Source organism: Misgurnus anguillicaudatus, chromosome 4 (genome assembly GCF_027580225.2).
Source record: "Misgurnus anguillicaudatus chromosome 4, ASM2758022v2, whole genome shotgun sequence".
In the NCBI taxonomy this organism is placed as follows: Eukaryota; Metazoa; Chordata; class Actinopteri; order Cypriniformes; family Cobitidae; genus Misgurnus; species Misgurnus anguillicaudatus.
In genome coordinates, this window is record NC_073340.2 from 22872685 (window position 1) to 22890830 (window position 18146).

The window sequence follows — 18146 nt, forward strand, 5'->3', positions numbered from 1 at the left end:
TTATGATCATGATATTCTAATGCAATAGGTAAAACAGGTGAATTATTTATTATTATACCACGGAGCTGTTGAATGCTTTATTCTGATTGGTTAAGAAATGTTTAATGGGTATGCATTATTTTTCGATAAACGCACACCTGACCTGACCTGTCAAGTGTTTTAAAATGACAACCTGAGCAATGTTTTAGAAATGTCTGTGGTAACCGTGGTATATTTCCTTTGAATTATATGAAATAATGCACACACACAGTGTGACGGCACTCCGTTCGTGTCACATTTCCATTTTGGGTGTGCATTATTTTCAAATAATTCAACAGCCCATCATCAATTATTCATTGCTTTCATGTGGACTTATTCTTTAATCTAAAGCCAAATCCATTCTGGTCCTGTAATTTCCCGTAAAAGGCATATTTCTTAAGATACAGTATTTTTGCAATAGCAGATTTATTGGAGACAGTTCAGTCAAAACATCCTCCAAGAATTTCCCTGTAGCGATAAGATGCTGTTTTATAAACAGATTTACCTTAATGGTTAGCCCTTGTGCATACCGTTCATTTCTCCTTTAGATAATATTCTTATGAAATGGCTCTTATTATTTGGCATAAGCACTTTGTGTATTTTATAAACGTGACCCAGAAACAAATGATAATTACTGTGGTGGTGGTCATGTTAAAGGCGGGGTGCATAATTTTTGAAAAACACTTTGGAAAAGAGAGTCGGGCCAAGTACCAAACACACTTATAGCCAATCAGCAGTAAGGGGCATGTCTACAGACCGGCATCGTTGCCTGGGTTGCGTATGTGTGGGGCCGGTCTATGAAAAGAAGGTCCAGATTCTATTGTGGTAGGGGTGTGTTAGTTCAAGTGATTTTAAATGTCAACTTTGGCTTTCATAGATCATGCACCCCACCTCTAAACTTTGAAAATATGCTCATTATGCAGCAGCCAAAAATAGTCCCATTAGTAACTGTCAATAGCAAAGGACTATTTTCGTGCACTGCTTAATATCATTGCGCCTCCTGCAGCCATGTTGCGGCAGCAAAGTCCTTGATTATTACACCAGAGTATAGTTCCTAGCCATATCTGCTTAGAAAATCGCAAATTTTAATTTTCCGTCAGTCTTAGTACACGATGTAACTACAGTAGAGTCAAGTTTAAATAGGACAAATATCGAAACTCTTTGGTTATTCTTTTTAGTGTGATGCTAATTGTCTAATCCGATTCAATAGATTATGCTAAGCTATGCTAAAAGTGGTACCGCCAGATTCGGAGATCAGCTGAATGGATTCTAAAACGGTAAAAATCAAATGTTTAACGCTAGGGGAGCTGCAAAATTAGCATATTTTCAAAAAAGTGGAGTGTCCCTTTTAACATTAAATATTTTTTATTTACTAACAAAAAATAAAATTTTAGTTACATTTATTTAAAATGTAGCTTCTATAAACATCTCAATACAAAGAAACAGAAAAGCTCTAGTTAACTTTTTTAAAGGCAAGTTTAATTTAAGTTAAAAATGGTTCAGAAATAAGACATAAGCTGTAACAATATCAAAAACGGATGGACTCACCCCCCATCATTTCCTCTAATAAAAGAGCTATAATGCAAAATCTTTGTGGTCCGATACATTGATCCAGTACTGAATCAACAAATTAAAGATTAAACAGAAGAAATGTCCCAAATAAGGATGAGATCTGTGTATGATAGATAGTGACTCTAACATCCTGTTCACTTACATGCCCAGATATCCGTAATGGAACTAACTGAATTAATTGAGATACTTTAGTCAACATTCACTGACCAGACGGATGTGCTGTCCACACGTCATACAACAAATGGGTTGCCCAGGAAGCCTGGATGACAAGCAGCTGCATTTATATACAGTATACAGATAGGATACATAAACCCAGACAACTTTTGTTTAACCCTTTTATGTACTGTACCATCAAAGAACCCAAGTAGTAATCTTTGCCTTGAATGGTCAAGCCATTGCCACTGAATTTATTTTACAAGGCTTGTAAAGTCTAAAATTAACAGCATTTATGTGTATATAAATACTGTTAATTTATATATAAAAAACATAAAATTGACAAATACAGTGCAAGCAGAAAGGAGTCAACATCACCTTTATATTCAAACGTGGTAGTGAAAGAGATCTTGTCTTATCTCCAAAACTAGCGCCCATACAGGAGGAATTTTGTCCATGTTATCCTCCACAACAAAAATGTTGCTTTGTTCATCAGTATCCGAAACTTGCAGTCTATAAGGACCTTGTTTGAAAGTTCTAGCGTCTCCTGAAAGCTCTGGAGATTCTCCATGCGTTTGGTTCCTCGTATCTGTTGTAAAGGGGTTCCAACCTCTGCTGTTTCTTCTGCTTGCTGAGGCGCGTTGGATCGGACACTTTGAAGAAAGCCGGAGCGAATTCTACCAGCCACCTCGGGTCAATGGTGGTCACCTCTCTCATGTACTCCTTGGTGGTTAACACGAGCTCATGGTATACCACCCTGCGGAAAGCAAAATCAACTTTAGTATTAGCAATAAAATTAGATTAATGTTTTATATTGTTTCCACTGTTACAAATTTACCATTCTGGTTGGCGATTGAACAAAGCACTGGAGGGGTGGATGTACACCACCTGCTGGTCTATAAGCGTCCTGTAGCCTTCCTGTGGATCCTTTTTGCCAGCATTTCTGAAGAAACCACTGCAAATGGCTTTCTGTACACGCACAGTGGCCTTTCCACATGAAACAACATCTAGCTTGTGCCTGAAACGGGAGACAGCAGAGTATAAGCGCAATGTGAACTTGACATTGAAGTAAACCTGTGTTCTATTGTTATCAACTCCTTACCTGTCCATGATACCCAGCATCTGTTTACGAATATCCTGAGCACGTCGGAGAGATCGCGCCTGGATGAAGTTTTCGTAGCACCAGGGGTTGGAAAACTTGTTGTTCTTCCAAGAGTTATAGACAGCCAACAAAGTCAGGTGGTCTCCCTCAGGCTGGTGAAACTTGGCCTTCTTCTGGTCTGCCAGAGCTTGTTTGTCCTAATATGTAGAGGAAAGACATCCCGAAATAAGGATCTTTAAGATCAGTCGTCTTGGATTGGATCTCACTCCAGCTGACGCCAAACCTGGGCTTAGACACTTTGATCACTCATTAGGTTTCTAAAACCATCTGACCAATATATTTCCATTACTTTTTCCTATGTTTAAAGGATTAGTCCATTTTCTTAAAAAAAAAAATCCAGATAATTTACTCAGAACCATGTCATCCAAAATGTTGATGTCTGTCCCTGTTCAGTCGAGAAGAAATTACGTTCTTTGAGGAAAACATTCCAGAAATTCTCTCACTTTAAGGGGCTTTAATAAACCCCAACACCTAATAGTTTTAATGTACAGAGTTTCAAAGGACTCTAAACAATCCCAAACTATGCATGAGGGTCCTATCTAGCGAAACGATTGTCATTATTGACAAGAAAAATAAAAAATATGCCATTTATGCTTTTAAACCACAACTTCTCATCCATCACCAGTCCTGTGATGCGCCAGCGCGCCCTCACGCAATACGTCATTACGTCAAAAGGTCACAGATGACGAATGCGAAACTCCGCCCCAGTGTTTACAAGTGTGGAGAAAAAGGACCGTTCCGACGTCGATGTCGAATGATACCAATAAATGTCTTTGTGTCAGTTAATTGTTTAAAATGGTCCGCAAATGTGCGTTTCACGTGACCTTTCTACGTCACTACGCAATTATGTGAGGTCGCGCTGGCGCTTCACAGGACCGGAGATAGACGAGTTGTTGTGGTTTAAAAGTGCATACTTTTTATTTTTCTTCTCAAAAATGACAATCGTTTCGCTAGACAAGACCCCCATGCCTCGCCCGGGATCACTTAGAGTCCTTTGAAACTCAGCTGAAAAAAACTGTTAAGTGTTGAGTTAACTGTTAAGTGTTGGGGTCCATTAAAGTCCATTAAAATGAGAAAATCCCGGAATACCTTCCTCAAAAAACACAACTTCCTCTCGACCGAACAAAGAAAGACATCAACACCTTGGATGACATGGTGGTGAGCAAATTATCTGGAATTTTTTTTAAGAAAATGGACTAATCCTTTAAACATTTTATAAAAATTGCATTCAAAGTTGATAAAAGTGAGAGTAAAGCATACTAGAATAAAGAAATTGAATGTTTAATATAGAAAATTCCATGCCTGGGAAATTTCAAGCTTTATTCCAGGTTTTCCAGTACTGCGGGAAATTTGACTCAAAGATCTGAAAAAAAAGTGTTTGTGAGTGGGCTGCAGAAATACCTTTGGTCTATAGAAGACATTCTGCACTGACAGCATTGACACAATGGTCAGCATCTCTTCGCTGCAGCCAAGATGAACGGACATAATCAACATCTTACACAGCATGGGCTCCAGAGGAAACTCTGCCATCTGATGAAAACGAATAAGGATTAATGAAACATACAACTGCTATTCAAATTCATGCCTCTACACCCTAGCAAAAACAGACTTACTCTACGACCGAGGCGTGTGAGCAGTCCTTCATCATCCAGGGCTCCCAGAGTATACAGCTGCTCCATGGCTGTGATGAGTGTCTCCATGGGTGGAGCGTCCATGAAATCAAATGATAGCAGATCATTGATGCCCATTGCCTGATTGTAGACAAAATTTTTTTTTTTAATTTACAGCAAGTTTATTTATGCATACATGCATATACACAAGGGAGTGAAAGTGAGATTGTACCTTGAGAGACAACACGGTGCTGGCCAAGTTAGTTCGTTGAATCTCGGGCACGTTGGTGGTGAGCATCTCATCTCTGTAGGCACGTTCTGTGTACAGTCTGTAACACTTGCCAGGTCCTGTTCTACCAGCTCTGCCCGCCCGCTGTTTAGCTTGAGCCTGTGTAGCAGAAAAAAACAGGTTCAGGTAATGTACTTGAAGTGTATTATGCACAGCGTAAGGGTCATTACGAATGTTACCTGAGAGATCGGCGTAACCACCAGCTGATCAATGCCAGTTTTGGAATTATAAACCTTCTGTTTGACAAAACCTGGATCCACCACATAGTAGATACCATCGATGGTCAAAGATGTTTCAGCGATGTTAGTAGCAATAACCACCTGGAAACACAAACAAAATAGATAATAAAGCATATGCGGTCAAAATATATGAAGAGTTTGGTTCCAAAACACGATAAACGCCATTTTAAAAAAAATAGTTACCGGCAATATCAGTATTGTATCAGGTCAGTATTAAAAAGTAAATTCTTAACGGGATCGCACACTGGCCGCGCAGCTCAGCGTCGCGCCGCGTCTAGGACAACTCGAGGTATTGTAAACCGGAAGTGCACATTAAATAGCGCGAGCTTTGTCAGATATCGTCTACATCAAAATGCAAAATATACGTTATCAGCCAATGTTAATCGTTAATGATTTGGGACAAATATGATGTTATTTAATGTTAAACTATGTGAGTGGCTCTGTGTGGAGTGACAGGGATTTGAGCAACTTCCTGAGTCAAAGCTGGGAAGCACGGACAGGCGCAATCTGGCGGCGCCGGTGTGCGTATACTCATAGAAAACAATGCGTTTGATTTTTTTAGAGCTGGGCGGCCGGTGTGCGACCCCCTTTAATTTTACGCAAAATCCAATATCTGCCATGTTATCTGTCATCTTTTCTCCATTTATTTACAAAACGTGATAAACGCAAGTTTTCCTTCTCTGCAGAATGCAATAAATCCGCTCAACAAATCACAGCGCACCATTCCACACACTGTAAGCAACAATGGTGGCGCTTTGAATACACACGGAATCCTAGTTTTCCTCATGTACTTTGTTGCTTGTTCTCCCGACAGCATCAAGCTTCTGTCATGCTAACACATTGATCTTATGAAAACTTTTCATTAATTTACTTGAAGTCAACGAAAATCAAGCAGGACCAAAACATTTTACAGCTGATCGCTGTCAAAAAGTTCAGCGACGACATCCAAGGATGATGGCAGCAATGACAGTGTTCTTAATATGACAAAGTCATATTAATCAGTGTATATCACTAGTCAACTAAATGACTATAACATGGCAAAGATGAATGCACATTTATATATTGATTCAATAGATTTATAGCATTTTGAAAAAAACTTGTCATGATTTATTGCATTTTGTGTGAAAAAAATAATCAGTTTTTATAATAAATCTTTGAAAATGTATCTATCTGTTATATATAAAATCAATCTTAATCCCAGCATTTACGCTGTAATGTTTGTGTGGGATTCTTGAAGTGACGAACTCTGTCAGATTCAAACGGCTGTCGCGCGGCACGCCCGCCCGCGCACACACACATATATAGGCGCGCTGGAAGAGAGATTCTCATTATAAAACAGATTCTTAAACAAGATTTTAAGCCCATTATGTGTTTTTACCGAACTTTAGAAGAGAAAAAATAAGGACTTAAATCGGCTTTTTGACACACAGGGATGAAAACGCGATTGAAGTGTCTGTCATTTATATTCACGCCAGAGCCTGAAGAAACATCACTCTCCACTCGATGCCGTCCCTCCCCTCCGTGTTTGGCGATCAGGTTTCATGCGCGCGCAGCTTGTTTAGTAACAATAAGGTGTAAACGTGTGTGTGTCGGCGTGCCACGCTCTCTGTTCAATATTCCACTCGGTGTTTGCGCTGCGTTTTCTGCTCTGTCGTTAACGGCACATAACGTTAGGAACATTGTTTGGAATTTAACTTGTCCAGTCGGACAACTAATTTTCTCTTACACTTGTCCTTCAAAAAATCCACTTGTCCCGGACAAGCGGACAAGCCTTAATGTCGAGCCCTGATTATAACCTTAAAGGAATAGTCTACTCATTTTCAACATTAAAATATGTTATTACCCTAACCAAGAACCGTTGACACATCCCTCTATCATCTGTGCGCGCGCACGCAAGCGCCGGAGCGCGCCGCGACGCCTCGACAGCATCTAGCCTAGCCCCATTCATCCAACTGTACCACCCAGAGACAAAGTTAGAAGTGACCAAACACACCAACGCCCCTCCCACTCAAGACGAGCAGCCACACGAGCAAGTTTGGTGGTACAAAACAAAACGCAGCGCTTCTCCAAGCGGATTCAAAAGAGGAACTACACTCTATGGCGCAACAGCACTCTTGGGAGCACTTCGACTCGCCTGAAAAGTCCGCTCCCCTTCTCACTCTCATAATGGGAGAGGGAGGGTGTTACTGCGCCGAGTCGAAGTACTCCCAAAAGTGCCACCACGCCACAAAACGTAGCTCCTCCTCCAAATCCGCCCAGAAAAGCGCCACGTTCTACTTTGTACCACCAAACCTGCTCTAATAACTACTCGTCCCAAATAGGAAAAACGTTGATGTGTTTGGTCACCCCCAACCTTATCTCTAAATGGCACCATTGAATGAATGGGGCCAAGCTACATGCCATCGAAGCGCCGCAGCGCGCTCCAGCGCCCACGTGCACGCACACAGATGACAGAGGGAAGTATCAACAGTTCTTAGTTAAGGTAATAACATATTTTAATATTGAAAATGAGTAGACTATTCCTTTAAGATGCTATGTGAAAGTTTGTAAGAGAAAATAGTGGTTTTCATCTTGTCACTTTCTTGGTATAGAAAACATGTTTTTACTGAAATTAGTCAAAATGGATTTATTGCGTTTTGGAACCAAACTCTTCTTATCATCTGAGATGTAATAGGTGAGCAGAGAACAGCAAAAATTCAAAGTACCTTTCTACTTCCAGGTGGTGCTGGGTCAAAGATTCTGGTCTGCATTTCGCTGGGCAGGGCAGAGTACACTGGTAGGATGATGAGCTCTGGCACATCAGGGCCGAGAGATTTCATTCGCTCGTAGAGGATCTCGCAAGCAGTGTCGATCTCCTCTTGACCCGTCAGGAACACCAAAATGTCACCTGCACATTACAGATGATTTTTAGAAAAGCATGCTTTATTTTCCCAAGCAATATGCTGCGTACAGGATGCCATGAGCCTGGATAATGTACTGTACAACGTGAGTTTTAAAAAATTTAAATGCGTGAAATGAATAAACTGTGCCATTAAACAGTTTTAGCCAGCGGAGGGTTGGAAACAGAAATGGTATTCCTTACGTCACAAGTTAACAAGCGGATTACACTAAAATTTAAAGCAACGAAAATCCCTCATATTTCATGACGTTGGCAAAAAAATTCCATGACTTTCAATGTCTGGAAAAGACCATTTATTCCAAATTCCATGACCCGTGGGAACCCTGGGAGTGTGTTCCCATATGTGAAAATGTCACCTGGAGGTTCAGTGAGGTGGATCTGCATGACTGTGATCAGGCTGGCATCCAGATAGTCCGTCTCAGGTTCTTTAGTGTACAAAACCTCCACTGGGTATGTACGACCGGGGATTGTGAAAATAGGTGCCTCGTAGAAGTACTGTGAGAATTTCACGGCATCTAGTGTGGCGGATGTCACGATGAGCTTCATGTCTGTTCGCTTCTGTACAGTCTAAAAAATAATGAAGAAAACAATACATCATTTACATTCTGACGAGCCTGACATATGACTCAATGCAAGTATACGCACTAAAACAAAGCCTCAGCTTGTGTATTGTACCTTTTTAAGCAGACCAAAGAGCACGTCTGTGTGGATTGTTCTCTCGTGGGCCTCGTCCAACATAATGATGGCGTACTGGCCCAGATCAGGGTCAATCAGACACTCTCTTAACAGCATACCGTCCGTCATGTATTTAATGACCGTCTCTGGACTCGTGCAGTCCTCAAAACGGATGGTGTAGCCCACCTGCACAGATACAGAAAGACTTTATGACATAAAGGTCACATACACTGGAGAATTGAGGGTATGGATAATTGGTTAGGTCGTGAACGGATAGAAATGAAAGAAAGCAATCATTCACCTCTTGACCTAAACAGCAACCGTACTCCTCCGACACTCTTTTAGCCACAGACATGGCTGCCACTCTTCTGGGTTGTGTGCAACCGATCTTCCCCCGTGTGGTGTATCCAGCCTCAGCCAAATACTGAGTGATCTGTGTGGTCTTCCCCGAGCCCGTCTCCCCAATCACAATCAGGATCTGGTTGTCATGGACAGCCTGTAAAGACACGACAATTGAGTCTCTCACCAAACTAAATCGTTGATCCAAGAAAAATCTGGATATTAAGTCCCATACCTGAATAAGCTGCTCCTTCAGCTTGTAAATGGGAAGACTCTCTCTTTGTTCCAAGATGGAAAGTTGAGTCTTTTTGCCATATGATGCCTTGTTGCCACCAAATGCGTGTTTCTTCCATTCTGGGATGTCGTTGGGCATCATACCTATTCCCCTCATGTTGGCGGCTATCTGCCTGCCGTCAACTGCAGGGATGGGTGTGTGAAAACAGGAAACGGCATTTATTAGAGATGTAGAAATGTGATATCAGCTCTGTGTGGGCTGGAGCTCATACAAGGCCAGAGGGCACGTGAGCAGAAAAGATTTAACGCAAACCAGCCACCATTTGCCTCAACAGCAGAGCTCAGGAAATCAGATGGCCATCTATGAACTCACTACTAGTACGGAAATACAGACAGGAAGTATATCTGGACTTATCAGTGTCTTATATGTGACAACATCTTTTGTTAAAAAATGGACATGGACTTTTTAAAAGCACAATCCTGCTTTATAAAGCTGGATTAGCCAATTTTAAGCAATTTTATTACACTTTTCCATTAAGTACATTTTAACGTCCAAAACTGAATATAATGCAGTATTGGTCATAGTATTTTAAAGGGATAGTTCACCCACCAAAAAAAGAAAATTCTGTCATCATTTACTCATCCTCATGTTGTTCTAAACCTGTATGAGTTTCTTTATTTTGTTAAATACAAAAGAAGATATTTTGATAAATAATGGTATGCACACAGATGGTGGTACCCACTGACTTCCATAGTAGGAATAACAAATACTATGGAAGTGGGTTGTGTCAAATGTGTGGCTAACATCATTTATCAAAGTATCTCAGTTTTGTGTTCAACAGAATAAAGACACTCATACAGGTTTTGAACAACATAAGGGTGGGTCAATTATGACAGAATTTGAATTTTTGGGTAAACTATCCCCTATTAACTCTTTCCCCGCCATTGACGAGTTAACTCGTCAATTAAGAGAAAACGCTTCCCTGTCAATGGCGAGTATTTCCAGCAATCCGAATACCGCTATTACTCACCAGGTGGAGCTCTTCTGCAATTTTTAAAACTCGGAAGTATTGCCCTAGGGCAAACAGATGTATGTCCATGTATGTTTTGAGGATCGCTGTGCATTAGATCTCTATCAAAATACCTTCACAAAACTGTAATTACCGTATTTTTTAGACTATAAGTCGTTCCGGAGTATAAGTCGCATCAGTCCAAAAATGCTTATGAAGAGGAAAAAAACATAAAATCGCACTGGACTATAGGTCGCATTTATTTAGAAAATATTTTTTTTCAGCTGCATGTTTAATTACATGCAGTTTGTAATCTGCAGAATAGGATTTTTATTTTGGAGGCATTTTGTTTGTGTTCTTATGTATTACATTACATACATTACATTACGTTAATGTTTTAGTTAACAGTTTTTCATTTTTTAGTTGTTTATCAGGGGTAGGCTACAGGAGCAGCATATAGCGCCCTCCACGGCTGTAGATGGTTATGTTTTCTCTTGGTTCATGTTAATTTTGACATACAAGTCGCACCTGACTATAAGTCACAGGAGCAGCCAAACTGTGGAAAAGTGCGCTTATAGTCCGGAAAATACGGTATCTCAGTTTTTTGCTCAAAATTTGATGTTTTTGAAGAAACCTACCCATATCTGAGAGGTAATAAAAAGAGAACTAATGAAGGTATGATGAAACTTTTTTGTTTGAAAGGGTGTGTTCTTTCATTTGAAATACTGTATGTTTATATATTTGAAGAAGAACATTTTCAGGAAGGCATTAAACTTTTGTGAAAATCATGTAAAATGTTGGCGGTGGCTGGCAACTTAAAAAAAAAAAACGCTGGCGGGGAAAGAGTTAAATAAATAATAAAGTTTGAATATCTTACCATCAGGCAGTGGGTCCACCCAGTGTTTGTTCAGGCCCATGGGAATCGAGTCCATCTCAGCTTCCCGCTGTGCCTGTTTCACCTCTCGTCTTTCTTTTGCTAGGGCACTTTGCATCATGGCTGCTTGGGAGAGAGATCCATCAGGGTTCTGTAGGAGAAAGGTACAAATATGCAGTTAGGTTCATGAAAAATCCAGAGCTCAGTTTCCTTCAAAGCAACGCAACATTATTCAGGCAGCTGTCAAGCAAGAAGGCAGGTGGTCTGACATACCTTGACAATCTTGACAGGACTCATGTCCATGCTCTGTTTGGTGTGTCCCCTCAGGAATGGAGGCTCCTCTTCCACCAGCTCAATCTCCAAGTCCTCATCTGACAGACAAACCATGACACAGATACTAAATTTGAGGTGGATTGTTGGTGCAGCTAGAAACGTTTCATGTAAACTGACATATTCTGAAAGACTTCGGAGAAGTTTATTTGTTTGCATTGTTGACATTTTTATAGATACAGTAGAGAGAAGGCCGGAAATAAGGCAGATAAAGTAGGAAAAGCAAACTGCATTGTGTTACTCTCACATTATGGTTAAGGTTAAACTAAAATTGTATGGCAAAAACATGTTTATAATCTTTACCAATCAAATGTTAATTTAAAAGTATCACGACTTTAAAAACATTATGCAAACATAATGATAAAGGCATACCCTCTTCATCATCGACTTTAGGCAGAATTCCTGTTTCTTCATCAAAGTCTGGGAATTCCTCTTTAGATAGCACATTGGCAGCAATCATCTAAAAACAAATTAAAATGCAAATTAAAATGTGGACACATCTCATGTTCAAAAGACGCAGTAACAAGGGGTTTCCACATACCTGTTTGATTTCCCACTTCTCTGGATCGGAGATCTTTGTGAGTCTTTTGCGTTCCAGTGAGTCGTCCTCTACCTCTGGTGCATGGCCCAGGTTTAGGTTGGTGGGTCTGTCTGGGTTCCTCATGGCTGACTCTTCGTGACCGTCTCCACCCATATTTCTTCTTCTGTTAGGGTTCAGATCTTCACCTGTGTCCTGGTCAACATCCTACAAGACAATAGTGCAAAAGGTCAGGGGGTATGATTTATATAAACATTGATATGGTCTGGAAAAAAAGGCAACTTCTGATAACCAGGGTTCCCACACCTTAGTTAACTTCAAATTCAAGGACCTTTCAAGGACTTTCCAGGTCCAATACCCTCAAATTCAAGGAATAAATTCGAGTGAGAGCAAGGTTACATCGTGTTATCTTTTAAGATACATTGTTACAGTTTCCTTTCGAGGAAACTTCACTGCGGTGACACTTTGTAGATGCCTCCAGGGGTAAGTGTGTCTGAATGTGTATATCAAATTCAACCAATGGTGAGGCTTAACGACAAAGACAGGGTGACCCGGGAGCCAGGAAGTATATCGCTATCTGAAATATTGCCAAAGATGACTTTACAGGGATGCAGGAAGTATGGCAAGGGAGACGTAGCGTCTCATTCCCTTCTCAGGGAACAAGTGTTACATATGTAACCCAAGACGTTTTCATGTGTCAAACACAACTATGTATTTATGTACTAGTATTTTGGTATGAGTCAACATTCGCATACAGAAGATATAAGCATTTAAAGCGAACAGTTTAGACGTGTGCTTAAAAAGTCTAAAATTAATATTAAAATAATATTATCCTACACTACACAGGGAATAATATGGATCTTTTTTCCAGAAAACTTCTTGCATAAAATAGATTCAAGCACTTTCCATGACCTGTATCTATGTATGTATATTTTCAAAAACTTCCCAGGGCCTTGAATTTTTTCCCTAGATTCACAAACTTTCAAGGACCTGTGGGAATCCTGGATAACACATCAAACTGTGGTTCAATAAAACTTTAATTGTAATAAAAAATTGAATTAAAAAAATTACTCTTTGTGGATAACCTTTAAAACATGTAGACCTGTTGCTTTGCATTTAAAGATCACTCACCTTCATACTGAGGCTGGTTTTGGATCCAGTAAAGGATAACACCTTGACTTTGACCCTTTGACCTTTACTAACCACATCCGCCACGTTTGCCACCCGACCCTCTCTTCTAAGTTCGGAAATGTGGACCAAGCCTTCCCAGCGTTTCCTAAAGGAAATTGTTAAAGAAGGATGACCATCTATTATAAATACCACATCTATACAAGAACAAACAAGGTTGATCTAAGAATATTTTTTTACGTAACCTCACATAATGCATAACAGCCTAAAAACCTGAAATGTTTAATAAGAAAAAAGAAACAAGACAAACCTAAGACCATCCAACTGCACAAAGCAGCCAAACTGCATGATACTGGTTACTTTTCCATTGTAGATATCCCCAACCGAGGGCTCTTCTGGTGGAGGCCGGTCCACATGTTTGTCCTTCCAGCGGTCGGAGCCCTTATCTCGCTCAGAGCCCTTATCTCGGTCTCCCCGTGCAGGACTCCTGGACCTGCTGCGAGAGTGCCAGCGAGACTTGCGCTTCCTCCGGTCTCTGTCATTAGAGCGAGACCTCGAACGTGAGCGGGAACGAGACCGATGGCGTCGGCGTCTGTCTCTGTCCCTCTCTCTGCTGCGGCTGCGACTTCTGCTCCTCCGCTTCTTCTTGCTGCTGCTGGTTTCAGATCTAAACAGAAGTTGGATGACGTCAAACACGTTCAAGACGCCCAGCTGTGAAAACTTAGTGACAAAAACACAATGATGCATAATTTATGCTTATTTATAACATAAATGGTTCCTTACCTGTGTTTGCTTTTGCTTGAGTCTGATCCACTAACACTGGGCATAAACATCTCCAGCTCTTTCATTACATCAGCAGCAACTTTCACATCATCTGCATCCAGCATAGTCTAGATTGAGGAATAGGTAGTTTGTGAGCCAAACATGATTACTAATTATAAAACAATGTAAAAATGTAAAACAAAGAGCTGCTTCATCACCCTGGTTGAAGGATTGTCAGGTCTGCACAGAGCTGGAAACAGTGTTTTAAGCTTGTCCTTTTCATTCTTTGGCTTAGCCACAGGATAAGAGGCTGTACAATAAACATAAAAGAGCCAGAAGAGCAGAAAAACACATCATGAGCAGTCAGGATAGATGACATCATAAAATACACTGCATGCTTCGCCTTCAGATGTTGTTAAAAGTGCAATTGATCTCTCTCACCTTTACTGGTAGTTGCTTTAGCAGGAGGGCGCATGGTTTGAATGAGACGAAGCAAATTGCCGATGAGCGAATCCTGCCAACAGATTACAAACGACATTTAACCAGTATTTTAGAGAGAAACAGGAACAAAGCTTGACAAAAATACATAAAATATCCAAAAGTTTGCCTTACAGTGAAATCAGCTCCATTTTTAGCCAGCACTGCTTTAAATCCATCAAAGGTTGGGTTTTTCTCAGCAAGGCTGATTACAAACTCAGCTGAAATGCACATCAATAGATTATTAGTACAAATTTTCATAAACAAATATATAGCAGGTTGTGATTGTAAATAGCAGTCTGTTGTCAAGTTTAGTAGTGACTAACAGTTACCACAATTTTAAAGCTACAAAACAAATGTAATAACTGAGATTATGGCGTAAACTACACAACTAACTTTACATGATATTTACACGGGACAAACAATTCAATTCGAGTTAGAGTACGCGTAACATTTTACATGGACTTGTTTGTATTTTAATGAAACAAAACCGTTAACTGACACGCCGAGTCCTTTAGCACAGCAGACAGAAGCTAACTTGCTAAAGTTAGCTCTTCAACAGTTGACACTAACGTGCCACATTTCAAGTCCAATTTACCAACTCAGCAAGATCCTTATCGCTGATTCCTAAATGGTTGTCAAGTTCGGTACAGACTTTAGACACCAAAGACAAATATTCGAGCTTTTCAAGCTCGTCATCTCCGATCTCTGCCATCTTCAGCAATGTTGATGTTTCGCTTAACGTACAGGAAGAACGCGACAATGCGTACTCCTGCTTGATAACGTCTACTTCCGGGTTACGTTACATGAGCCCTCAAACGGTCAGCAACAAAATCACACTCTAATACTTTTAAAACGCGCTGTTGTAGGTATAATTTGTCATTATTTGTTACCAGTACATGATTTTGATCTTCAAATAATAATAATAAAAAAGTTTAAAACGCGCACTTCAAATCACGTCAAATAGTTTATTACTTTTTACACACAATACTAATACAGAATTCTAACTACGAAAAAAAATCAATTTATACATTTATAAATAGTTTACACAATTATTTAAATAATTGGTTTAACCTTGATTACATTTTAATAGCTACCACAATCAAAAATCCAGATGCCTTATTAGCTTTAATATTATTTTGTGAAGTAATAAAAAAAGAAATTAAAAAGTACAGTTTTGTACAGTTACGATTTATTAGGCTTTATGCATTATATGTATTATGTTTTATATTTTGCAAACAGTATAATAATTTTGAGTATATTATCAATCCTGCTTTCATCAAAGTATCATGTTTTAAAAAAGACTTTTGCATTGATTGCAACGCTGTTCATGTGTATGACTATGGCGACATCTAGTGGTGGATGTTTGAATGTCCAGTCACTCCGCAGTCGTGAATCCGCTCTGAGGTCGTGTCAGTGCGACTCTATGATGCTGAGATTGGGCTTTGCACGGTCTCCATCACCAAGCACCGCCAGACACATCGCACACTGCAGTCTCTTCACCAGATCCCTTCTGCGAAAAAACACTCCTCATACTGTCCATAAGAGCTCCGGACCAGCAAAAGCCCTTCAGTTTGTCCAAAAGTCAGTGGCTGTCAGTTTCAGATTGTCCCGGGACAGCTTCAGGTAGGCGCTGACCTCAGACACTGTTATGTTTCCTAGGCTGAGCTGGAGTTTAATCGGGTAACCCGGTCGCTCGCACAACCGATTACAAAACGCAAGTATTGTTGTTAGCACTGCAGCTAACAGATACTTTGGTCGTGTCCCAAAATCTTTGTTTAGTCTGCTTAGACTGCATTTCTGGACACCACAGGCATTTCAATGTTCTGAAGGGATTAAACTGTTTAAAAAAGTATAGCGCTACGTTACAAACCCACAGACCATACATGCAGTTTAAGTTTTGCTGTTAATATTTGGTATTGTATGAATATGTCATGAGTAAGAAATAAAACAAGGTCAACCAATACGTAAGATGTAACGTTACTAAAAACTTTCCTAACTTGTACGAACCCTGGCGAAGTGCATTCACCACAGAATTACTCTGTCACACATCCAACTGCTTTTTGAACACTTTGCTTATGTTTAGCATGAGGAAACCAACTCTTAAAACTGTTAATAAGTCAGAATGCATGAAATACTGTTAACCCCCCCATTTAAAGTTTCCATTAAAACCAATAAAATTTTTATTATAACCATTAAATCCATTAGAATATCTGTGTTTATATTGTTTGTTGGCAATGGTAATGTTGCATCTAGCTAGATATATCTTTCAGTGCACATTGGCGAAACGTGTATCATTTAGTCCAGAGATGGGCAACTTCGGTCCTGGAGGGCCGGTGTCCTGCAGAGTTTAGCTCGAACCATAATTAAACACACCTGAAGCAGACAATTAAGGTCTTTCTAGGCATACTAGAAACTTTTAGGCAGGTGTGCCGAGGCAAGTTGGAGCTAAACTCTGAAGGACACCGGCCCCCCAGGACTGAAGTTCCCCATCCGTGATTTAGTCCCTGCACGCTAAATTGAAATTATTATTTTATTTTCTTAAAAAAAATCCAGATCATTTACTCACCACCATGTCATCCAATGTGTATGTCTTTCTTTGTTCAGTCGAGAAGAAATTATGTTTTTTTGAGGAAAAAATTCCAGGATTTTTCTAATTTTAATGGACTTTAATGGACCCCAATACTTAACAGTTTTAATGCAGTTTAAAATTGCAGTTTCAAAGGACTCTAAATGATCCCAAACGAGGCATAAGGGTCTTATCTAGCGAAGCGTTTGTCATTTTTGGCAAGAAAAATAAAAAATATGCACTTTTAACCTGCAACTTCTCATCTTCCTCCGGCTGTGTGACGAGCCAGCTCGACTTTACGTAATTGCGTAATGACGTGGAAAGGTCAGGTGTTACATATATGAAACGCACACTTGCGGACCATTTTTAACAATAAACTGCTACAAAGACATTAATTAGTATCATTCCACATACAACAACGTTGGAACGGTCCTCTTTCTTCACATTTGTAAACACTGAGGCATAGTTTTGATACGTCATCCATGACCTCTTGATGTGATGACTTATTACGTGAGGTCGCGCTGGCGCGTCACAGGACCGAAGAAAGACAAGAAGTTGTGGTTTAAAAGTACATATTTTTAATTTTTCTTGCCAAAAATGACAATCGTTTCGCTAGATAAGACCCTCATGACTCGTTTGAGATCATTTAGAGTCCTGTAAAACTACATTAAAACTGTTAAGTATTAGGGTCCATTAAAGTCCATTTAAATGAGATTTTTTTTTTTTCGAAAATTTCTTCTCGACTGAACAAAGAAAGACATCAACATTTTGGATGACATGGTGGTGAGTAAATTATCTGGATTTTTTTTTAGGAAAATGAACTAATCCTTTAAATGAAATTATGAGACACATACATATTTACATGCTGCATTCTCCGGTCATTCGCCTGCTGTTCTGTAGATCTTCTGGAGCTGTCTGCTTTAGCATGGCATCAGGAGGTGATGGACCAACCAGATCAAAGCCTCCTAAACACACCAATCGCCTGAGTAAAGAGAAGTCCTCCTATCTACTACAGCATGCACACAACCCTGTGGATTGGTGAGGGGCTCTGGGATCTTCAGGATCACAACCACAGAACTTCTAATTTCTGTTTTCAGATCTGTGACAGTCTTTGGAGTGAAGAATATTGTTTTATCCTTCTGTAACAGGTATCCATGGGGGAAAGAGGCCTTTGACAAAGCGAAGAATGAAGACAAACCAATTTTTCTCTCAGGTAACATAACGGTATACTTGAAAGTATCTCGCACCCATGTTTTATTTAGAGTTTT

The 18146-nt window shown here is 39.9% G+C and overlaps 2 protein-coding genes across 2 annotated transcripts in view; one reads left to right on the plus strand and one right to left on the minus strand.

Annotated features, from left to right (window-relative positions):
- Window positions 1-1475: 1475 nt before the first annotated feature.
- Window positions 1476-15136, minus strand: dhx8 (DEAH (Asp-Glu-Ala-His) box polypeptide 8). The gene is made up of 23 exons (XM_073867000.1): window positions 14909-15136; window positions 14445-14523; window positions 14274-14346; window positions 14051-14142; window positions 13854-13960; window positions 13381-13737; window positions 13074-13218; window positions 11946-12149; window positions 11777-11864; window positions 11348-11445; window positions 11078-11225; window positions 9192-9373; window positions 8919-9113; window positions 8618-8803; window positions 8299-8509; window positions 7749-7930; window positions 4984-5124; window positions 4748-4903; window positions 4519-4656; window positions 4307-4435; window positions 2846-3042; window positions 2582-2761; window positions 1476-2500 (listed from the first exon to the last, which is right to left on the minus strand). Exons 1-23 carry the CDS (start codon window positions 15022-15024, stop codon window positions 2281-2283), a joined length of 3624 nt encoding a protein of 1207 aa, XP_073723101.1. The 5' UTR covers window positions 15025-15136; the 3' UTR covers window positions 1476-2280.
- A 500-nt stretch (window positions 15137-15636) lies between these two features.
- spata20 (spermatogenesis associated 20) overlaps window positions 15637-18146 on the plus strand; it is a 61632-nt gene continuing 59122 nt past the window's right edge. The window contains exons 1-3 of the mRNA XM_055175351.2: window positions 15637-15935; window positions 17779-17916; window positions 18027-18091. Coding sequence (XP_055031326.2) covers window positions 15640-15935; window positions 17779-17916; window positions 18027-18091 — 499 coding nt within the window. The 5' untranslated portion in view covers window positions 15637-15639. The remainder of the gene's footprint in view (window positions 15936-17778; window positions 17917-18026; window positions 18092-18146) is intronic.